The sequence below is a fragment of the Staurois parvus genome, unplaced genomic scaffold (assembly GCF_062004578.1).
Source record: "Staurois parvus isolate SC_StPar_1 unplaced genomic scaffold, SC_StPar_1.0 ptg001095l, whole genome shotgun sequence".
In the NCBI taxonomy this organism is placed as follows: Eukaryota; Metazoa; Chordata; class Amphibia; order Anura; family Ranidae; genus Staurois; species Staurois parvus.
This window is the reverse complement of record NW_028318891.1, coordinates 596,698-621,293: the sequence shown is the minus strand read 5'-3', so window position 1 is coordinate 621,293 and position 24,596 is coordinate 596,698. Positions and strand designations below refer to the sequence as shown.

At 48.3% G+C, this 24,596-nt stretch overlaps 1 protein-coding gene across 1 annotated transcript in view; it reads left to right on the top strand.

Moving 5' to 3' along the window:
* PDZD8 (PDZ domain containing 8) overlaps nt 1-24,596 on the top strand; it is a 53,233-nt gene that overhangs the window by 19,180 nt on the left and 9,457 nt on the right. The window contains exon 3 of the mRNA XM_089658796.1: nt 5,032-5,134. Within this exon, the coding sequence (XP_089514922.1) occupies nt 5,032-5,134 (103 nt within the window). The remainder of the gene's footprint in view (nt 1-5,031; nt 5,135-24,596) is intronic.

Below are 24,596 nucleotides of genomic sequence, written 5' to 3'. Positions count from 1 at the left end.
TTTTGAGCCCCTAAAACGTTTTTTTTTGGATTACCATGTGGTGAAAAATATTTTTTTTTTTTTGCTGAACTGAATAAAGCTTTGTGGGTCTCCAATACTTTGAATGCTCAGCAGACTACTCCAGGGACTACCCTGGTTGACAGAAAGCTTCCTCCAAAAGTTTAGTTTTTGACTCTTCAATCTCTGTCCACTCTAGGGCCCAGCGCTTCACCAACATACAACGATCAGCCATAAAGTTACGACCACTGACAAGTAGAGTGAATTAACTTGATTATGTGACAATGGCACCTGAAAGTGGGTGGAATATATTAGGTTGTAAGTGAACATGTTGTCCCTGAAGCCAATGTTTTGAAAGCAGAAATAAATGGACACGAGTAAAGATTTGAGTGGCTTTGCCAAGGGCCAAATTGTAATGGCTGGACAACAGCAATCTGCAGCTATTGTGGGATGCTCCCGGTCTGCAGTGGTCAGAACTGACCAAAAGTGGTTCAAGGAAGGAAGACCAGTGAACAAGTGACAGGGTCAAGGATGGCCGAAGCTCATTGATGCACATGGGTGCAAAGGCTGGCCTGTGTTCGATCCAATAGAAAAGCTACTGTAGGTCACATTGCTGAAAATGTTAATGCTGGTTCCAATAGAAAGGTGTCAGCACACATTGCATTGCAATTTCTTGCTTATGGGGCTGTGTAGCCACAGACCAGTCAGGGTGCCCATGCTGACCCGTGTCCACAGCCAAAAGTGCCTACAAAAGACACACAAGCAACAAGTCTGGACCACTGAGCAATGGAAGAAGGTGGCCTGATCTGATCACATTTGTTTATTTTACATCATGTGGATGGCCGGGAGAATCTGTGTCGCTTACTTGGGGAAGAGATGGCACCAGGATGCACTATGGGAGGGAGGCAAACCGGTGGAGGTGATGCTTTGTCTACTGGAGTCCATGCCTAGATGGGTCAGGGCTGTTTTGGCAGCAAAAGGGGGACCTACTCAATATTATGTGGGTTGGCATAATGTTATGGCTGATCAGTGTATACTGTATCTATTCGTGAGCTCAGGAAACAGCTGGGGGACATGGTACTGGATATGTCTTGTGACCGTAAAAGAAATTGGAAGTCCCAGCTGCACACCAAACAGTACTTAGGACCTACAGAGAAAGTTGGATGACCGCACCATAGCATCATGTAAAAAGCTGCATCTTTATTCAAACTGTTAAATGCATTATAAAGTTAGACAACATCACAAAAATCCATGGAAGCTGATTGACGCGTTTCACGCCAGGGCGTTTACTCCTAACTATACTAGGGACCAAGTTTCAGAATTACGAATGCTGTAGGAATCGGATGGATGGTGCCATCACCTCTGACCAATAAATCGCATATCACCAGCACACCAAATTGTTCCTTAAAGTGATTCTGAAGCTTTCTTTTTTTTTTCTTTTCTTTTAAATAACAGACATTATACGTACCTGCTCTGTACAGTGGTTCTGCACAGAGCAGCCCCGATCCTCCTCTTCTTGGGTCCCCTGCCAAGCGTTTCTCCCAGAACACCAACCCCCACCCCATCTCCCCACTGAGTGTCCACTAGTTCAAGCTGATTTCTATGGTGCCCGCTCCCAAGCTGCCTCTGTGTGTCTATAAGACACACAGCGCAGGTCAGTCCAGCCCCTGATCCCTCCTCACTAGCTATGATTGATAGCAGTGGAAGCCAATGTCTCCCACTGCTTTGTCTGAGCCAATGAGAAGTGAGAGAGTCGAGAGAATTTTTGCTCTCGTGCACATTGCTGGATCAAACTCAGGTGAGTATTGGGGGCTGAGGAGGAACTGCTCTCAGAAGGATCTTTCAATGTTCCAGGGCTCTGCAAAGGGGATCCTGCATTCCCATGGAACTGAAAATATCAATGATCATGTGATCATACAAGGAAGTGCGCGATCATCAGATTTTGGCTATTTCAAATTTTGTAGTAAATTTTCTCTGATTTCTGTCCCCAAGTCTGTGGTGTCCTAGAAGTTTGTAGAGTTTTATTGTAATATATTAAAATGGGTTTTTATAGTTTGCTTTAATGTATATATTAGGCCCCCAGCCCTACCCGCTAAGTGTGTCAGGGAAGATTCGAGCTGCCTTTCCTACAAGTCTTGTGTAGTCTCTAAATAGAGCAAGGTACAGTACAGATAGCCATGTATTATCAGTGTAATAAATCTCCTCCTCCCTGATGTCTTATTATATTTGTACTGCAAAGTATGGCACCATTCTATAGACTATGACCCAATGACCTTCCATATTCCTCCTCAGTGTGAAATAAAACCATTATGTCATACACAGTAATGTATGACTGTGGTGGGGACATTAGAGTGTAAGATTTTTAATAAACAAAAATGTATAAACAAGCAACATAATAAAAAACATATTTACATATAAACAGAAAAATATATATATTTATTTAAACAAAAGTAGCTTACTTCAGCATAGAAAACAGGAAAATGGCTTTTTTTGCTGGGAAAAACATAAAGAGAACCAATGATAATTTAATATTATTATCTTTATAATGTATCTCAACAAAGTTGACCTTCACCTAAACACACCCTCAGGCTAAGGGACGATTAAACATTGATCCCATGCATGCAGCCTTTTTTCAAAAATCTGATCTTACAAAGATCTAGGGGACGTGCAAGGACAGAAAGAGAAGCCACGCCCCCAGAGAATGACAGACAGCCGCTATGGGGACCTGATATTCCTCCACGTCTTTGTCCAGGCCCCTGGCCGCTACCCGTCCTTCTCAAGACCCTGAATCTTCCCAACCTCACCCGGAATGTTGTGCACCACCACCTCGACAGGAAGGACCTTTTTGCGAATTAAAACCTGACACCGTGCATTCCACATGTAGTAACGGACTGCTAAGCTAACTAGAAAAAGTGTCTCAAAATCAAAGTCCCGATGAGTTTGAAAGGCTGCGTAAGACCACTCCACATAAACCAAGCAGGAAAGGGATACCCAGAGCCCCACCCACCCGCTTGTAGACTTCTATATTGAAGGGGCACTGAAGCAAGAAATGGTACATCGTCTCCTCCACCCCACCATACTCCACTCTTGGACAACCACGGTTCTCCGCAGAGCAGTGCTTCAGTTTGCCCTTCACATGGAGTCTGCCATGGAATGAGAGCCAGGCCAAATCCCGAAACTTTAAAGGGATTCTCTCCAGATTCATCAAACGCAGACCCTCCCTCATAACCGGGCCTGGGCAATCCCTCAAGGCCAATGGCTCGCTAAAGGCAGATTCAACAACCCTCCTCTTCCTAGGAAGAGACTTAATTTCCTCCGCTGTCACTCGCCATTGCTCAAGCATTTTGAGGCACGGGGCAACATAAGTCGGGAGCTTACCATGTTGGACCCTCAGGCTTTTCACTGGACCACCATTCTCCCAGCTCTGCAGAAAAGGCCTAAACCAGGACTGAAAAATACCAACCCACCCAGGCAGTTCCTCTGCCAGCATGCTACCAAAATTAGGTTTCAAAAACATCAGAGAAAAGAAAACCACCAGGTTGACCATACCTTGGCCACCCATCCACCTTGGAAGGTAGGTAACAGACCTCTTAATGAAGTTCAGTCTGTTCCACCATAACAGCTGGAAGAAACAACTGTAGATCCTATAGAGAGACACTGGCAAAACACAGACAAAGCTGTACTACAGAAATACCGGGATCAAGTAAGTTTTAATAAGGTCAATCCTTTCCCTGTAAGAGAGTTTTCAATCCCTCCAGCTAGCAACCTTGGCATCGGTATTCTGCTTACCTAATTTGCAAGTCCGTAATCACCGGGACCAAATCTGTTGCCTAAAACTCTTAATTTCCTGCCGGGGCTCTGAGAAGGCGTCCTGAAGGGTAAAGCCTTCACCTTCCTCTCCCATCCAGAAAACCTCACTCTTATCCTGATTGATCTTTGAGCCAAATGCCTCAGCATACTATTCCATCACTGAGACCACCTCCTCTGCCTCCTGTGTCCCAGAGATGAAAACAGACACGTCATTAGCATAGCCCACAACCCTCAGAGGAGGTTCCCCAGGAATGCCCAAAGGAACTCCACACAACAGTCCGTTCTCTAACCTGTGAAGGAAGGGATCGATTGCAAATGCGTATAGCAGAGGACTCAAAAGACACCCCTGACACACACCTGAACCAACCCCCAAGGGCCGTCCAATCATTTACAAGCATGAAGCTTTCAGCCCCTGATTAGTTCTGTCCCCAAGTCTGTGGTGTCCTAGACATTTGCAGAGTTTTATTGTAATATATTTAAATGGGTTTTTATAGTTTGCTTTAATGTATATATTAGGCCCCAGCCCTACCCGCTAAGTGTGTCAGGGAAGATTCGAGCTGCCTTTCCTGTACACAAGTCTTGTGTAGTCTCTAAATAGAGCAAAGTACAGTACAGATAGCCATGTATTATCAGTGTAATAAATCTCCTCCTCCCTGCTGTCTTATTATATTTGTACTGCAAAGTATGGTACCATTCTATAGAATATGGCCCAGTGACCTTCCATATTCCTCCTCAGTGTGAAATAAAACCATTATATTTTGGGGTCACCATTGTCCTGGCACTAAAACATCATAAAAAGGGGAGTCTGAGGACCAAATCCATTATAACAAGGAAAGTGTGACAGCAATGTCCTCTCTATTATGTGTCCCATTCAGAGAGGCCGCTGTCTGACCGATCATTGCAGAGAAAGGAAAGTCAATATAATCCATGAACTTTTTCTCTTATAAATCAGAGCTATTTATATGTATAATAATAGTAATGTATGACTGTGGTGGGACATTAGAGTGTAAGCTCCTCTGGTGCAGAGACTAATGTGAATGGCGCCTTGCTCTTTGTACAGCTCTATGGAATATGTCAGAGCTATATGAATGTTTAATACTATAGATAAAAGATGAGTAATCATAATCTTAGGGGGGATATAGGTGTGTAGTGTATGATGATGCCACCTGCTGGTACAATATCCTCAGTGCATAGTGCTGATCATGCAGTTTAATCTCTCTTCAGGTTGTTGATGTTCGGCTCCTATGACCAGGAAACGTACATTCAATGCACACTAGACGTCAGTAGTGCCCCCTGGAAGGAGAAGGCCAGAACTTCCATCAAAATGGTAAGATTCCTTCTGCTCCCCTCTTGAAAATTGCATGTTGTCCATCTGCTCTTTGGTGAGTTTAGTGAGTGGAGAGGCTTCTCAAGCCTTTCATTTTTTTTTCTTTCCCATATTTTCTGATAAAGCTATCACGTACAGTGCAGGGTATTGTACTCAGTTCATGGATGGTCGCAGCCATGGTCTTGGATCTACACTCTGGAGGGACCTGGCTGGAGATGAGGGACAGTTGATTGTATCTGGCTATGCAGACTTCAATCCTTTGATGGGATTGGTGGAGACCTGGGGTAGTTGGAGGGAGTAGAGGAAACATTAGGGATCGCAGGAGACAGGAGGGAGCTAGGGAGATTGAAGGAAATTTGGGAATGCTAAGAGGGATTGGAGGTGATGTGAGAGAGCTGGAGAGGTCAAAGGAGATATGGGGGAGCTAGGGGAATTGAAGGAAACATGGGAAATCAAATGAGACATGGAGGAAATCGGAGGAGACCCGGGGGAGCGGGGGAAATCGGAGGAGACCCGGGGGAGCGGGGGAAATCGGAGGAGACCCGGGGGAGCGGGGGAAATCGGAGGAGACCCGGGGGAGCGGGGGAAATCGGAGGAGACCCGGGGGAGCGGGGGAAATCGGAGGAGACCCGGGGGAGCGGGGGAAATCGGAGGAGACCCGGGGGAGCGGGGGAAATCGGAGGAGACCCGGGGGAGCGGGGGAAATCGGAGGAGACCCGGGGGAGCGGGGGAAATCGGAGGAGACCCGGGGGAGCTGGGGGACTCGGAGGAAACATGGGGGAGTCGGAAGAGACATGGGGGAGCTTGAGGAATCTGACGAGACGTGGGGGAGCTGGAGGAGTCAGAGGAGAAGAGGAGACATGGGGGAGCTCAGGGAGTCAAAGGAGATATGGGGGAGCTCGGGGAGTCGGAGGAGACATGGGGATCTGGGGGGGGGGGATTGGAGGAGATATGGGGGATCTGGGGGGGGATTGGAGGAGATATGGGGGAGCTGGGGGGGATTGGAGGAGATATGGGGGAGCTGGGGGGATTGGAGGAGACATGGGTGAACTGGAAGGATTGGAGAAAATATGGGGACACTGGGAAGACTGGAGGAGACGTGGGGGAAGTGGAGAGATGGAAGTGATATAGGGTTTTTTTTTTTGGGGGGGGGGGGGTTGTTGTATTAGACATGGGGAAGCAGCAGGGAGTTGAGGGGGAATCACAGGAGATGTGGAGAAGCTTGTTGGGGTCACAGGTGACATGGGAAAACTAGGGGGATCAGAGGAGACATAGGAAAGTGTGGGGAAGGGGTTGGGGGAGACATGGGCCAGTTGGAGAGATTGGAGGAGATGTGGGCAAGCTGGGGGGGATCAGAGACATGATGGAGCTGGGGAGGGGGGATCAGAAGGGACATAGGGAAGCTGGGGGGGGATCAGAAGAAACATGGAGTTGTGGGGATTGGATGAGAAATGGGGGAATTGAAAATGTCATGGAGGAGATGGGAGATATTGGAGTGCAGAGGGAGAGAGGGGTTTCAGGGACCCCCTCCCCAATCCTTCTCATCACAGTATGTAATAATCTGCTATGTAGATTTTATTTCCAGGTATTGTTAATTAAAAGACTGTTTAGTATTCTTTCAGCATGTCTCCTGTTGTGATACATCAAATCAGTCAGCAGGGAGCAGCAAAGGTCTGTTTTTGCATGACTGCTATATTTGCCCACTTCCCACAGACCTCTAAATAAGAAAAGTCTGTACTGCCTTCCATCTACCAATCAGATTCAAAGCTGTACAAGTTTGAGTTCTGAACAGGGATGGAAATATCCTGGTTGCCTTGGTGATGATAAAAAAAACACTCTAGTGACCAGGCATTGAAGCATTTTATATGTAGTTTGACTGCATTTCTACCAGTCACCACTAGATGGAAATGGGATTTTTTTTTCAATCAGCTGCAAGTGTTTCTCCCCTGCTTTTGTGTGTAAATGTATAAATCAGGATGCTGTGAGACATCACAATCAGTTCTTATTTCAGACATTTTGGTAAATGTGGGCTATAGATAAGTGGATATGTCAGACAATGTAAGCTTTTAAAGGTGACATACCCCCCCCCCCCCCCCCCACAAGATATCCTGTATTAGCCAGAACACCCTCCTCTGTGCACCTCTCTGTTACGAAGGACCCGATGTCTGGACCAAGCTCCACTCACCTGTTGACACCAGTTCTAGTAATAGTCAATGAAGAGTTCAAGACCAGTGTAGCAAAGTCAAACGAACTTCAGAGGGGAACATATAGCCACTCCAACCCCCTTCCCATCACACAAAGGACAGAATGCATTACAGCAGGTTACATATGTCTATACGGCAGAAACTTGGAAATATTTATATTTTTTGTCATTTCTTTTTTCTTTGTACTAAAAACAAACAGAATTATTCTATAATTAGGAATATTGTATAGGATAATTTCACATTTACCATTTGTGGGCAGTTTATGATGCTTACATTTTACCTTCCTTACCTGGTTCCTCTTTTCCTCCCTCATCAACATGCTAATGACCTGAAGTAAAACCTTTCTTTTTTTTTTATTACATACCTCATTATAGATGCAATGACAACCATCACTGGGTCTCTGTGCTTCTATATGCAAGGCAGGCAGATCATGGCTGGTGGGAGGGGCCAGAAGGTTTCTGTACATTTGGGCAAAGAGGATATTGACAGAGCCTGTACCGAAAGAAACTTGAGTGTATGCAGACTCCTGATAGACACTGGCCATCACCTGTGCTATCTGCTTCATTGTCTGTAGCTGGAATGCAGTTGCTCTGTGCAGCAGACACTTCATTGAGTAAGTGTCTAAAGGAGGAACTGTACGTGGTGTCCACATCAGCCGATCACATTCTGCCTGTCATTCTGCTAGCGTAATTTGGAATGGTCAGATTATACTGACCTTACATGTAAATCTGAATCATCACTGGTCTCCACCTTTATATCTTCTCAGCTTTTCTGCTGTAACTCCACCTCTGCCACACCCTCTCAGCTTTTCTGCTGTAACTCCACCTCTGCCACACCCTCTCAGCTTTTCTGCTGAAACTCCACCTCTGCCACACCCTCTCAGCTTTTCTGCTGTAACTCCACCTCTGCCACACCCTCTCAGCTTTTCTGCTGTAACTCCACCTCTGCCACACCCTGGCCCAGAGAGAACCAGCTTCTGCATTGTGTCCAGACATTCAATTTAGTGCTCAATCTTCCTTGACATGTAATAGGCTAAAATGAACATCAGGGGGCGCCCTCACCACATGGTCCATCCACTGGCAGCTGATGATAAAATACTTGGCAGATTGAGGCAGTTAATTGTATATATTCTGTACATAGGATATACCGCTCTGCTCATACCTTTATTTGTATGACGTGGACCATTCTTCATGATTTTGATTTATTTATATATATATATATATATATATATATATATATATGCACAAGTGATGGGAACAAAACACATTTCTTTTATTTTTATTGTGATTTAAATTGAACTAATACACATGACAGAATAGCACAGCCTGTAACCATTTTGCTTGCCCACACTGCAAGGGTTAATTGCTCTTTTTGTGTAGGAAAGAAGAGAAACTATTTTACTTTCCAGATCCTCCGCTCCCCAAGCAGATGGCACTCTCCCACACTCCAGAGGTGGACTGTTCTTCGGTGTCATCACGTCCAATGCAGGGCTGTGGACCCTGATTTGGTCTTGATTATGTCAGGTACCTAGACCTCTGGAGCGTGGGGGAGAAGATGCTGCGGTGGACCGGTCAAGCAGCAGGGGAGGATCAGGTAATTAAATCTTCCTTTAGGCTTGGTTCACATCTATGCAGATTATGGTTGATGCTTTTTCCTGGTGCTTTTTTTTTTTTTCAGACATGTTTTTGACGCGTTTTTAATGTGTTTTGCATTTTTGGGAAGTGTCTGTTTTTTTTGCGGGAGAAACCAGTAAAAACACAGAAACACATCAGTGCTTGCGTTTTTGTTTATGCTTTTTTGATGTGTTTCCGCTGCATTTCCATTGAAGTCTATGGAACCAAAAACGCAACTTGCTGCGGGGAAAAATAAAGTCCATGACCCTTTCCCAAAAAAAACACACCTGTGGAAAACACTGAAAATGTGAATGTGACCCGTAGAAAACCATGTTAAATTGAAAATTGCATAGGTTTGAACCAGGCCTTATAGTTCCCCTAGACTAGGGGTGTCAAACTACAATTCATTGGGGACTGCATCAGCAGTTTGGCTGCCCTCAAAGGGCCTGTTGTATATGTAAGATTATGTATCTACTCTTTATCAGAGTGCAGGGTATAAGGGTGCGCTACGTGCAGAGTGCAGGGTATAAGAGTGCGCTACGTGCAGAGTGCAGGGTATAAGAGTGCGCTACGTGCAGAGTGCAGGGTATAAGAGTGCGCTACGTGCAGAGTGCAGGGTATAAGAGCGCGCTACGTGCAGAGTGCAGGGTATAAGAGTGCGCTACGTGCAGAGTGCAGGGTATAAGAGTGCAGCGTATAAGAGTGCGCTACGTGCAGCGTATAAGGGTGCGCTACGTGCAGCGTATAAGGGTGCGCTACATGCAGGGTACAAGGGTGCGCTACGTGCAGGGTGCAGGGTATAAAGGTGCGCTACGTGCAGAGTGCAGGGTTTAAGGGTGCGCTACGTGCAGGGTATAAGGGTGCGCTACATGCAGGGTACAAGGGTGCGCTACGTGCAGAGTGCAGGGTATAAGGATGCGCTACGTGCAGAGTGCAGGGTATAAGGATGCGCTACGTGCAGAGTGCAGGGTATAAGGGTGCGCTACGTGCAGAGTGCAGGGTATAAGGGTGCGCTGCATGCAGAGTGCAGGGTTTAAGGGTGCGCTACGTGCAGGGTTTAAGGGTGCACTATGTGCAGAGTGCAGTATCTCATTTCTACCCTTCCTCCTGGGTTCTGACCTTTTGTATCAACCCTAGTATGTGTATGTATGAATGTCAGTTAGGGACCTTAGATTGTACGCACCTTGAGGGTTAGGGACTGATGTGAATGTACAATATATAAATTGACAGTGCTATACAAGTACCTGAAATAAATAATAGTAGTGCAGGTGACAGGCTCTCTTTAAAAAGACATCTAGGGTCTATTAGACCCCTAATGTCACCTCCTGCTTTTCATTGAAACTGATCGCGCATACATTGTGATTGATCAGCTTCTTTTCAGGCTGGGGTGTGAGAGCTGTGGACCCAAAAAGTGCTCAGAGCTGAGCACTTTTATGTTCAGACTTAATTTCCTGTACAGCTGAAGCACACACATCCCCAAAACAGCATGCAGAGAACCAACACCATGCTTCACAGTAGGGATGGTGCACTCTTTATAGGCCTTAATAGCTCCTCTCCAAACATAGTGAATGTGGTTGTGACTATAAAGTTCACTGTCAGTCTCATCTCTTGCTAAATATTTGGGACCACGTAGCAGGAAGTGGGCCTCATCCTCCAGGACTCCCTGGTCACACTGCTGGCACAGACTACTCTCCTTGGGCCTGAAGGTCTGCATGTGCCGCCCTGATTCAGTTTCCTGGTTTGTGGCACTCATTCTATATAGACTTTGAATCTGTCTGTTTTTTGGGCCTTGTAGCACCTCCAGGTATGGGGCCAGTTTGTAGTCTCCAGTAGTGACTAATAAACAGTTTCTAGCAGTTTAATTTGTTCTTTCTCTGACATATATTTCTTTGGAATTATTCATTTTGTCCTTTTTTTTTTCTGAGGACAAGGTGCTAATGAGTTGTTGGAGACCACATGGCCTGGCCTGGTCCTTGTTGGTCATTAAGGTTTCTCTCTTCCTTTTTCTCTCTCTGAAATTCAAATAAGTTGTATTTGTAGACCAAATACATTTTGGCATTGCCAAAACTACTGCGTTATTAGGGGTTGGATTGGGTGGAGGGGGGAGGCATGTAAAGGGGATAGGAGGTGAGTCTGGGGACATTATCAGGGGCAAGAGATGATATAAACTGAATATGAGTTGAGTCTATGGACATTATCAGGGGTAAGGGACAATTTAAGGGGGAAGGGGGGGCTTGGAGGTTGTCACTGGGTTGGGGGGGGGGGGGGGTACAGTGGGGAGAAGATGTGGAAGGAATAATTCATAGGAGGACATTGTGAGGGGTAAAGGGTAGGATAAAGGAGGATAGGGGGTTAAGTCCAGGTAGGGGATTTGTAAGTCCACACTTTCTCTGTCCTTCTCCATGTACTATCCCCCCCCCCCCCCCACACACACTTTTCTCAGATCGCCCTGGAGGGTTATTCTAGAAATAGTCTGTGTTCTGTATGGCAGTCAGCGGGTGTTACTGAATACTGTTAATCGTCAGTGTATTATACGGCTCTGTGATCCGGGATGTGTAGATTGAAGATCTTGACATTTAAGTGTTTAATTTCAGTAGAGAAATCCTGATCAAACATCTCTGCTATCTTTAAATGTCAGTGTATGAGATGTCCGCACAGTGCTGTATGAAGGGGAGACTAATCCCTGAGTGGCCTCTGATCCCCCTAAATACCACTTCTATGCTACATCATCGCCAGCTGCTGACTGAGACCCCTCCGCCTGCTGCTTAACCATCTACTGCTGACCGAGACCTTTTTGCTGATGGTTTCACCAGCTACTGCTGACTAAGACTCCTCTGCCAGCCGCTTCACCATATACTGAGGACCGAGATTCCTCAGCCTGCCACTTTACCAGCTACTGCTGACCAGGACCCTTCCACCAATCCACCATCTACTGCTGACCGAGACCACTTCCTCCCATCGCTGCACCATCTACTTCTGACAGAGACACCCTTCCCCCACCGCTTCACCACCTACTGCTGACTGAGACCCCTCCACCCACCACTTTACCATCTACTGCTGACTGAGACCCCTCCGCTGACCAAGACCCTCTTCGCCCACCACTTCACCATCTACTGCTGACTGAGACCCTCTCTGCCCACCAGTTCACCATCTACTGTTGACAGAGACCTCTCCGGCCGCTGCTGCATCATCTACTGACCAAGAACCTTCCGCCTTCCACCATCTACTGCTGACTGAGACCCCTCTGCTCAGCCTTTCACCATCTACTGAGGAAAGTGACCGCTCCGCCCTCCGTTTCACAATCTATTGATAACGGTGTCTCATCCTTGGGTGGCCTCTGATCCCTCCTAAATAACACTTCTGCACTGTATCATTGTCTACTGCCGAATGAGACCCCTCCACTGACTGCTTCACTACATATTGCTGCTGACTGAGACCCCCTCTGCTCACTACTTTACCATTTAGTGTTTTCTATGGCCCCCTCTGCCCACTGCTTCACTATCTACAGCTAATGGAAATCCTTTTGCTTGTTTTACCAGCTATTGCTGACTGGGACTCCTGTGTCTTCTGTTTCTCCATCTGTTGAGGACTGAGATCTCTCAGCCTTCCGCTTTAATATCTACTGAGGACTGAGTCCCTCCCCCCGTCACTTAATCATACATTGCTGATTGAGACCCCACCGCTTCACTGTTTACTTCTGAATGAGACCCCTCCACCTACTGATTCACCATCCACTATGAAGCAAGACCCCTCTGCCCTTTGCTTCACTATTTGAGGACGAAAACCCCTCTGCCCGTTGCTTCACCATCTGAGGACCGAGATCCCTCCGCCTGCCACTTCACCATCTAATTAGGACTGAGACCCCTCTGCCTGCCATTTCATCATCTGAGAACTGAGACCATTCTGCCCACTGCTTCACTATCTACTGCTGACCAAGACCCTTCCATCCACTGCTACACCATCTACTACTGACTGAGACCCCTCTGCCCACTGCTTCATCATCTACTGCTGACAGAGACCCCCTCTGCTGACCAAGACCCCTTCTGCCCACCGCTTCACCATATACTGCTGACAGAGATCCTTCCGTCCACTGCTAAACCATCTACTACTGGCTGAGACCCCTTCTGCTCACCATGTCACCATCTACTGCTGACTGAGACCCCCTCCGCCCACCGCTTCACTATCTGCTGCTGACCAAGACCCTCTCCGCTCACTGCTTCATCATCCACTGGTGACCGAGACCCCCTCCACTGACCAAGAACCCCTCCACCAACCAATTCCCCTACTGCTGACAGAGACCCCCTCTGCTGACCAAGACCCCTTCTGCCCACCGCTTCACCATTTACTGCTGACAGAGATCCTTCCGTCCACTGCTAAACCATCTACTACTGGCTGAGACCCCTTCTGCTCACCACGTCACCATCTACTGCTGACTGAGACCCCCTCCGCCCACCACTTCACTATCTACTGCTGACCAAGACCCTCTCCGCTCACTGCTTCATCATCCACTGCTGACCGAGACCCCCTCCACTGACCAAGTACCCCTCCACCAACCAATTCCCCTACTGCTGACTGAGACCCTTCCGCCCACAGCTTCACCATCTACTGCTGACCAAAACCCCCTCCGCCTCTCACTGCTTCACCATCTACTGCTGACCGAAACCCACTGCTTCACTGTCTGTTACTGTCAGAGACCTCTCCGCCCTCTGCTGCATCATCTACTGACTGAGAACCCTCCACCATCTAATGCTGACTTAGACCTCTCTGCTCATCCTGTCACCATCTACTGAGGAAAGTGAACTCTCTGCCCTCCGTTTCACAATCTAGTGAGGGCCAAGTCTTATCCCCCCACCCAAATATCACTTCTACACCTCATCATAGTCTGCTACCAAATTAGACCCCTCCGCTGACTGCTTCACCATATATTGCTACTTACTTAAATCCCCTCTGCCCACTGCTTCACTATCTCACTATCGACTGAATGCTTAGACCCATCTCCCTCCACTTGATCATCCACTGCTGATTCAGATCCCACCGCTTTACTGTTTACTGCTGAATGAGACCCCTTCACCTGCCGCTTCACCATTTACTAATCAAGACCCCCTCCTCCCTTTACTTTATGACACCTCCGCTTGCTGCTTCACCATCTACTGAGCACCGAGACCCTCCACCTGCCGCTTTCCCATCCTCTGTTGACTTGGACCCCTTTGCCTGATGCTTCGTTACCTACTTTTGACTAAGACCCTTCTGCCCACTGCATTGCAATATAGTGAGGGCCAAGACCCCTTCCTCACTGTAACACCTTCACCGATATGTTCAACGTGTGTTTCAGTATAGAGCACCTATATACCATGTCTGTGTACACTGCAGTTAAACACTGATATCTTCCAGGTATACACTGACATCATACACATACGGGAGAAGTAAGTACAGTCTCCTCAGTCTCTTATCGGTGCGGCACTGTTCTATTTCTTGCTGTGTCGATGTTATGCTCCAAGTCTGGTGACTCTGGAATCCCCCCCCCCCCCCCATACTTCTCTCAGGCAGACGAGATTGATCCTGACATGGATTCCTGATTGATCATTCATCGGAATAATTCTCTCCTGTAGCATTGCTGGGAAGCGGCTGTTACTGTCGGTCTGGATGTGGCGGTTTCACTGAGCCGATAACCGCATACAAAGCCTCTGCCCCTCAGCTATCCCTATCCTCCGTCCAACTGCTAACATGGCACATAGGGTGCACTACTCTTTTCTGGCCTCCATGATGGCAATCCACCAGATACTTTGGGTGTTATATTAACCTCTTGCAGTGACTACCTGAGAATGTGTATCTTCGATATTCAGCCCCCCAGGGGGAAAGGGGGTCCTGAGATTTACACATCTCTGCCACACAGCCCTGTCAACTCAGGGGACTGATATTTCTCTACATTTAAGTAACAGTTAACAGATCTTGTTCCTCTCTCAGCATGTGACTGGACAGTGAAAGGAGAAGCAGAAAACTAATGAGCCTATGTCTCTATGTCTCTGACACTGTGCTCTCTCCTTCTATCAGCATATATTTGTTAGCCTGAACTAATTGGCTACTTGTTCTACTTTTCCCTCTACCAGTCTGAGCTCTGCTGTACAATGACTACAAGTGGCTGATTATCTTTACTGTCACTGTCACTACATTATATTAACGTGTGAAACATTGTGGCAGGTCCCAGAATAAGCAGATTTCTCCCAACCATTGTTCATTTAAGATGCCTGGCATACAAGAGCTTCCAGAATGATCGAGATGGTAAATGAACGACATAGGTAAATGTACAGCATACAATAATACAGGTTCTCTTTACTCCATCCAAAAAAATCTTTTTTTTCACAGTCCAGCTTTCTTTCATTTTTCATATATTATGGGATCACAAAACATTGAAGAAAATGTACAATCTGGTGAATTTGTATTTTCAATGTTTTTTGTTTTTTTTTATAAATACCCAATGGGGCTAAAGAGAGAGCATTTTTATCTTTGTCTGGAGTGGCCCTTTAATATTCTGGTGTGCGGATTACCTGCTGAGAAGTCACCAGCATGCAGCGGGTGATGTTGGATAGATTGTATATCTTGGCTGGGCTTAGATTTGTCACATGTCAACCATCTCGTTAAATCCACAATCCACACTTGTGATATCTGGTTAGGTGAGGATGGGTGTGCCCGTGGACATAGTGTTCATGCGTGCCCGTGGACATAGTGTTCATGCGTGCCCGTGGACATAGTGTTCATGCGTGCCCGTGGACATAGTGTTCATGCGTGCCCGTGGACATAGTGTTCATGCGTGCCCGTGGACATAGTGTTCATGCGTGCCCGTGGACATAGTGTTCATGCGTGCCCGTGGACATAGTGTTCATGCGTGCCCGTGGACATAGTGTTCATGCGCGCCCGTGGACATAGTGTTCAGGCGCGCCCGTGGACATAGTGTTCAGGCGCGCCCGTGGACATAGTGTTCAGGCGCGCCCGTGGACATAGTGTTCAGGCGCGCCCGTGGACATAGTGTTCAGGCGCGCCCGTGGACATAGTGTTCAGGCGCGCCCGTGGACATAGTGTTCAGGCGCGCCCGTGGACATAGTGTTCAGGCGCGCCCGTGGACATAGTGTTCAGGCGCGCCCGTGGACATAGTGTTCAGGCGCGCCCGTGGACATAGTGTTCAGGCGCGCCCGTGGACATAGTGTTCAGGCGCGCCCGTGGACATAGTGTTCAGGCGCGCCCGTGGACATAGTGTTCAGGCGCGCCCGTGGACATAGTGTTCACGCGCGCCCGTGGACATAGTGTTCACGCGCGCCCGTGGACATAGTGTTCACGCGCGCCTGTGGACATAGTCCACATGGCATGTCTGCGTACACAGTAGTCTGTGCTCAGTGTGCGGTGTGTCTGTGTATTTAGGGGTCACAGATGGATCCTAATAAAAAAAAAAAAAATGATATGACATGGCTGACTGTTGGGATTACTGACATTTCCCGGCACAGTGCCCTTTGTTGCGGGGTGCAGTGGTGGAGAGTGATGCCTGGCAGAGGGTGTTCTAATAGAGGGTCTCGGTTGTCTATGTCCCTCCATCTGCTGCAGAGAATTGTAACCTGTTTTGGCATTTTTATTGGCGTCATCTGCCGATTAGCGATATTGAGGAGCAGAATGTGATTACAGCTGAGGACCTGTCATAGGTGATGCTCATCCTTCCTCTTCATTAGATGTCTCTATGGAAAGGTCACTGTCACTGTCACTGTCTCTGTCTCCTCTGGACTGTCAGTGTTCTGTTTAATGGATGTGAGAATGTGTTTCTAGTAGAGCCGCAGAGCTCGAACTGTTATCAAATCAGCATAGATTTCAATTCTAGCCCTGTGTGTGTCCCCTCCTCATCCTTGGTATGGCAGAGCTAAGCCAAGTGTGTGCCCCCACCCCCCATCCTTAACATAGTAAAGCTGAGCCAAGTGTCTGCCCCCACCCCCCATCCTTAACATAGTAAAGCTGAGCCAAGTGTCTGCCCCCACCCCCCATCCTTAACATAGTAAAGCTGAGCCAAGTGTGTGCCCCCACCCCCCATCCTTAACATAGTAAAGCTGAGCCAAGTGTGTGCCCTCCATCCTTAATATAGTAAAGCTGAGCCAAGTTTGTGCCCCCCATCCTTAACATAGTAAAGCTGAGCCACGTTTGTGCCCCCCATCCTTAACATAGTAAAGCTGATCCAAGTGTGTGCCCCCCACCCTTAGCATAGTAAAGCTGAGCCAAGTTTGTGCCCCCCATCCTTAACATAGTACAGCTGAGTCAAGTGTGTATCCCTGCTCATACTCAACATGGCAAAGCTGAGCAGGAGAGTATGCCTCTCCTCATCCATCCGAATCAAGGTATGCCCCTCAGCATGGCAGAGCTGAGCCAAGTATGCGCTCCTTCTCATCCTCAGCATGGCAGAGCTGAGCCAAGTATGCGCTCCTTCTCATCCTCAGCATGGCAGAGCTGAGCCAAGTATGCGCTCCTTCTCATCCTCAGCATGGCAGAGCTGAGCCAAGTATGCGCTCCTTCTCATCCTCAGCATGGCAGTGCTGAGCGAAGTGTGCGCTCCTTCTCATCCTCAGCATGGCAGTGCTGAGCCAAGTGTGCGCTCCTTCTCATCCTCAGCATGGAAGTGCTGAGCGAAGTGTGCGCTCCTTCTCATCCTCAGCATGGCAGTGCTGAGCGAAGTGTGCACTCCTTCTCATCCTCAGCATGGCAGTGCTGAGCCAAGTGTGCTCTCCTTCTCATCCTCAGCATGGCAGTGCTGAGCCAAGTGTGCTCTCCTTCTCATCCTCAGCATGGCAGTGCTGAGCCTAGTGTGCGTTCCTTCTCATCCTCAGCATGGCAGAGCTGAGCCAAGTGTGCACTCCTTCCTATCCTCAGCATGGCAGTGCTGAGCCAAGTATGCGCTCCTTTTCATCCTCAGCATGGCAGTGCTGAGCCAAGTATGCGCTCCTTTTCATCTTCAGCATGGCAGAGCTGAGCCAAGTTTGCGCTCCTTCTCATCCTCAGCATGGCAGAGCTGAGCCAAGTTTGCGCTCCTTCTCATCCTCAGCATGGCAGAGCTGAGCCAAGTATGCTCTCCTCATCCTCAGCATGGCAGAGCTGAGCCAAGTATGCTCTCCTCATCCTCAGCATGGCAGAGCTGAGCCAAGTATGCTCTCCTCATCCTCAGCATGGCAGAGCTGAGCCAAGTATGCTCTCCTTCTCATCCTCAGCATGGCAGAGCTGAACCAAGTATGCGCTCCTTCTCATCCTCAGCATGGCAGAGCTGAACCAAGTATGCGCTCCTTCTCATCCTCAGCATGGCAGAGCTGAACCAAGTATGCGCTCCTTCTCATCCTCAGCATGGCAGAGCTGAGCCAAGCGTGCATCCCACTCTCCATCCTCAGCGGAGAAGAAAGCACTCTTCCCATGGCGCAGTCCACCTAGGCTACTGTATGCATGGTGGGGAGCAAAGCACTTAGCATGTGAGGATGTCAGTTCCTGGCTATATCCTTCCTAAAAAAGCTGCTTTTTCAGAGGACTCCCTTAAGCTGCTGACACAGTAGCTGATCCCCCTCCTTCACTGGGGGGGGGGTTCCAGTTTCACTCTTCTCTGCCTTGTAATAACAAACAAGAAATACAGTTCTCCTGGAAACACCCTTTGATCTGTGCTTATGTTCATGGCCTACAGAAGATATCTCTGGACAGACGAGTGGAGTCGCATCTCTAGCCCAAGTGTACCAGAGGATCAGCAGCCAAAATTGTTTTATTTTGGGTGGAATGAGAAGAGAATATAACCCCTAATAGATTTGTATTACATGTGTTAGGGAGATTTCCCTTCACTTCCTGTTGCAGTGACCTCACAGGAAGTGGGGTGAAATCTTTCCAGCAGGGACACAGCAGTAGAACCTAATGGGGCCAAGAAGGTGTCTGAGTGGTAAGCTGTTTTGATTTTTTTTTTTTTTCCTGGCTGGGAAAGGGTTAGCGGTCGTACAATCTGCACAACGTCTATATTTAGCCCCTCAAACACACGTTATGTGAAGTAAATAAGAGCAGGGCAGAAATTAGCTGCTAATTAAAGGCTTGTCAGGCAGAGATCATTACGCAGGCAGCCAGCTGGCAGAGGGCGCGGGCCGGACGATTAGCCGTCATTTGTCGTGATGGCGTTGGGCGGACGGAGCTATTGGGAATCAATACTGTAATACAATTATTCTGCAGCTTGCAGAAGCGAGTATTGCTTTTCCGATAGGTCTCACCAGGGTCGGATTGACGTGCGTCAGATTCCGGGCGCAAATATATGTCCAGGCCTTTCCACCACATACTGATACTGCTGGTGTTCTTGGGGGAGGGGGTCCCTTTGATACCATCGGTGTTCCTGGGAGGAGCGCAACGGGTCCGCCTAATATCACAGGTGTTCCTTTTAAGAGGAGAGTGGGGCCCATAAATAACTGAGGTGTGCCATAGGAGGGAAGAGAGCCAGTCCCACTAATACAACTGGTGTTCCTGAGAGGAGGGAAGCAGATTCCACTAAATACCACCATTGTTCCTTTTGGGGGGGATGAGTGGTTCCTGATAATACCACCAATGTCGCTGGTGTTCCTGAGGGGATGGAAAGTGGGTTCCTCTAATACCACTAGTGTCCTCTAATACCTCACGTATTTCTTGGGGATGGGGAGATTGTCCCTCTAATACTACTACCAGTGTTCTTAGGGGGGAGAAGAGTGGGTCCCTCTAATACTACTACCAGTGTTCCTAGAGGGGAGAAGCGCGGGTCCCTCTAATACCACCAATGTTCCTTGAGGGGAGAAGAGTGGAAGAGTGGGTCCCTCTAATACCACCAATGTTCCTTGAGGGAGGGGAGTAGGTCGCTCTAATACCACCAATGTTCCTAGGTTGGAGAAGAGTGGAAGAGTGGGTCCCTCTAATACCACCAATGTTCCTTGAGGGAGGGGAGGGGAGTGGGTCCCTCTAATACCAATAATGTTCCTTGAGGGAGGGGAGTAGGTCCCTCTAATACCACCAATGTTCCTAGGTTGGAGAAGAGTGGAAGAGTGGGTTCCTCTAATACCACCAATGTTCCTTGGGAGAGGGGAGTGGGTCCCTCGAATACCACCAATGTTCCTTGGGGGAGAGGCGTGGATACCTCTAATACCACCGGTATTCTTTTGGGGCAAGGAGTGGGTCCCTCTAATAGTACTACCAGTATTCCTAGGGGCTAGCTAAGTGGGTCACGCTAATAACTAAGGTGTTCCATAGGAGGGACGGGAGCAGGTCCCATTAATACCACCAGTGTTCCTGGGGGGAGGGGAGTGGATTCCTCTAATACCACCAATGTTTCTGTGCCATGCATCAGCCACACATTATAGAAATAAAACCGAGGCTGCCATAAGTGACAATACAAGTTGCCCAACTGTCATGCTGATCCTCTGGCTTTAGTGCAAGCATGTTCCAGGCAAGTGTGGAGCAAGTGGGTAATTTGGATGGATCTCCCATTAGGTGCCATCAGAAATCCCTTGCCCAATTCCTGTGATATAACGCAGTGAGGCATGTGATCCTTCAGCTGTTTCTCACCAGAGAAGGTAATGGTTGACAATGGGGTGAGCGGGATCTATAAATACATTTAAAAACTTTACGGCGAGTTGTGTTGAGTATACCTGGAGAAATTGGCTGGACCAGATTATATATAGATATGTTTGGAGTTGCCTTCTTTTATATAAAAAAAAGTGGAATATTGTGTTTCAATATTTATGATCTGACGTCTGAATGTAGGGGGTCACTGCAGACTCTGGCCGTTGGCTGCATTTGCCACGCACGGCTTTTGTGTTGGGGCGGTTGTGCCTCGGGCCTTGCAGTTACCCTTTCCTTGCCAGACCCTTCTTTCTCCTTGGCTGAGGCGATCGTGTAAGTCCGCATGTCCTGCGTTCACCGTCAATTTCCTGAAATTGAACTAATTGGTTTAGAGGTTGTGTGTTCTAGTCAGGTGACTGATACTATTATGGTGAGCCGGGCCCCGGGGCCAATCTCCTGCCAGTCTCTCCTAAGTGGACGTGACACGGCTGTGCTGCTCCCCTGGCTGCCAGCCACCATTGCCCTTTAACGATCGACAAACCGCGGTGACATGAGCCATTCTCAGAGCTCCCTCGTCTTGTCCTGCGGCTGTTCTGACTGACACCGTGACCCGAGTCCTGCAATGGCTCACATATGAGTCATGTGACCACTTACCTGTCTGCAGCTCTTCTTTGTGTCTCCTTGCTTGGAATTTGATCTCTAGGATCTCCGTAGAGCTCACAGGGGAACTCCGCATTTTGTGTAATACTGCAATAAGTTGGTCATGGATACAGTACAGATGTAAATATGTAAACCAGTGTGTCAACTTATGAGCCATGGAGGCCTAAACTGTGGCCCCTGACATCGCCAGAGGGTCACACATAATGTTTAATACATGCGATGCTACAGAAGACTATCTGCAGACATACTACAGGAGATGGTTAGAGACTGCTAAAATGCTTAGTGTGGTTAGAGATTGGGAACATGCTGCAACACACAGACAGAGCCCGGGAACTTGTTACAAGAGATCCCTAAAGATCAATGCCATTGCATTCCCTTTACAAGTCAGAGAATGCACTGCTGACTGCTGGGGCCACACAAGTACCAAAGGGCCCACACGTAGCCCTGGGCTGCCGGTTGAGCACCAGGGATGCAAGGCTGCCTCTGGGCATGTGACCTGACCACATGAGCCTGCTGCATCTTGGCATGTCACCTGACCGCACTGGCCTGCTCCCTCTGGGCATGTCGCCTGACCGCACTGGCCTGCTCCCTCTTGGCATGTCGCCTGACCGCACTGGCCTGCTCCCTCTGGGCATGTCGCCTGACCGCACTGGCATGTTGCCTCTGAGCATGTGACCTGACCGCACTGGCCTGCTGCATATGGGCGTGTCACCTGACCGCACTGGCCTGCTGCCTTTGGGCATGTCGCGTGACCGCACTGGCCTGCTGCCTTTGGGCATGTCGCGTGACCGCACTGGCCTGCTGCCTCTAGGCATGTCGCCTGACCGCACTGGCCTGCTGCCTTTGGGCATGTCGCGTGACCGCACTGGCCTGCTTCCTCTGGGCATGTCGCCTGACCGCACTGGCCTGCTGCCTCTGGGCATGTCGCCTGACCGCACTGGCCTGCTGCCTCTGGGCATGTCGCCTGACCGCACTGGCCTGCTGCCTCTGGGCATGTCGCCTGACCGCACTGGCCTGCTGCCTCTGGGCATGTCGCCTGACCGCACTGGCCTGCTGCCTCTGGGCATGTCGCCTGACCGCACTGGCCTGCTGCCTCTGGGCATGTCGCCTGACCGCACTGGCCTGCTGCCTCTGGGCATGTCGCCTGACCGCACTGGCCTGCTGCCTCTGGGCATGTCGCCTGACCGCACTGGCTTGCTGCCTCTGAGCATGTCGCCTGACCACACTGGCTTGCTGCCGCTGGGCATGTCGTCTGACCGCTCTGGCCTGCTGCTTCTGGGCACATTGCCTGACCGCACTGGTCTGCTGCCTGTGCTATGCATTTGTACATGTAGAATGTGTAGTGTGTTTTGTGTGTCACTTCCCAGCAGATGTGACCACATCCTTACGTGTGACAATCCTGTTTCCAAATGTCGCCTTGATGATAGAGTCCTGGTGGCATCACAGGAGGGCGATTTGGTGACTTTGTCCTCCCACTGACGAGTAATGTGAATGCAGACACAATATAGTGGAGATCAATATCGGCCGCGGCTCTGGGTGGAAGTGGCCGGTGCGCTCATTAGCTGCCTGTAGGATCCAGCCTCTAGAAGCCGCTGGCAGTGCTCTGTAAATTGCTCTCTCTGGGATGGGGGCACGTAGTGCAGAGGGGGAGGGGAGGGTCTCCGTCTGCGGATTATTGAACATGATAAATGCCAGCTGCTTCCTTTCACTTGCCTCCTGTAATTGGCTTTTATTTAAAATGTCTTCATAATTGCTAAACATTTTATTTTCCTGCCGCATGACATGTGTGGAGACAAGATTGGTGGCAATTGTGTAAAGTAGATGTTGTTTTCTTGAGTGAATTGGACGCGGCGGAGATCTGTCTCTTCCTGGAAAAGATTTGGTGTGAATTATGTATGGGGTGGGGGGGCTGTGTGTAGTGACAGATTGTCTTCATACAGGGCATCCTCCCTATAATTACTCCCCGTGTGCTCAGATCGGGACCCTCGCTCGCATTTCCCAGAATTCCAACTTCTTAAGACGTTGATTGGTGATACGGCAATGAGAATGGCAAGCAGAGCTCATCTACTACGTCCGTTGTACAGTGTGTGTCCACCTTGGCAAACCGTCTGGAAGACCATCACCCCTCTCATGTACTTTAATGTAAGGAAATCCCATCGATAAGAAATCTGTAGGTGGCGTCTCCATTCCTAGAATCCGGTTACCAGACGGTGGACATCACGGTTCTTTAGAATTCTGCATCTCAGTAATGCATGGCAGCGCATGTTATGTTGCATGCATTGCAGTGCTATTCATTTTTAATGTCACCCTACGCATTAAGACCATGCACATGTATCACAGCCCCATAGTATGTTTTGTTACAATATTTGTGGTATGTCCATTGTCTCAGATGTTTTGGTATATTGGTAACCCATTGATTTCAATAGGCTGCCTCAAAACATTACCGCAACAACATAACGCGTGTTGACGCACCCAGCTAATGTAATTGGATGTTTAGGGATTTTCTGATCTGAAAACATCCAAAAAACACAGCGCAAGACTAAAGTAATTTTCTGTACCAACCAATCAGGATTAACTAAGTCACCATAGTGCAAAGTCACTAACGCAGATTTCACTGTGCTAAAAGCGCAGCAAAATCGCAGTCCCTTTAAATCCTGTGTGGCTCTTCACAGCACGGTTCTGCAGAAGCGGTACGGTCCTGCATGCTGCATCTTCGGTGAGGTTTTCAAAACTGAACCAAAAATGCAGGCCCCCACTGAAATGAATAGAAAACACATCTAAAAATCATCTGTGTTACATTTTTGGTGTATTTTTTGAGTCACATTGGAGCAGTGTGAAAGCAGACAAATTTGTAAAGGTAGATTTAGATGTGCGTCTAAATCTTCCTTTCCTCTGAAGAGCGAACCAATTGTGGATCAGACTTTAGAGGCTGCCGACAGGTGGTGAGTCTATTTGCCTTTAGTAAATCCACTCCAATGTCTGTACATATGGTCAGCCTTAAATCTTCTCTTTCACTAGGGTGGGATAGCCTGCCTTTCTGACTTGTGGAAGCACTATTAATTGGAAACATGTATGTTGTTCAGCTCTTGGAAAATCTGTGTAAGGGAGCACCTTCTTTTCTATATAGAGAAGAGAACAAAACCCTTCTGCCACACAGCAATACAACCTCGCAGAGGATCACATCATGACAGGCTAGGGGAAAAGGCAAAGGTCTCACTACCTGTTATGTTGGTCAGTCATGTACTCACCTATTGGCACTCTTCTAATGTGTTCTCAGAATTCAGATCAGCCACAAGCGACTGATTTGGATTGAAGATCTCAGTGCAGGTTATTGTCACTCACATGTTTTTCTAATGACCCTTAAAAAGGTCATTTGTTTACATTTTAATCCTTTCAGGGAGCATTAGTTGGAGCTGA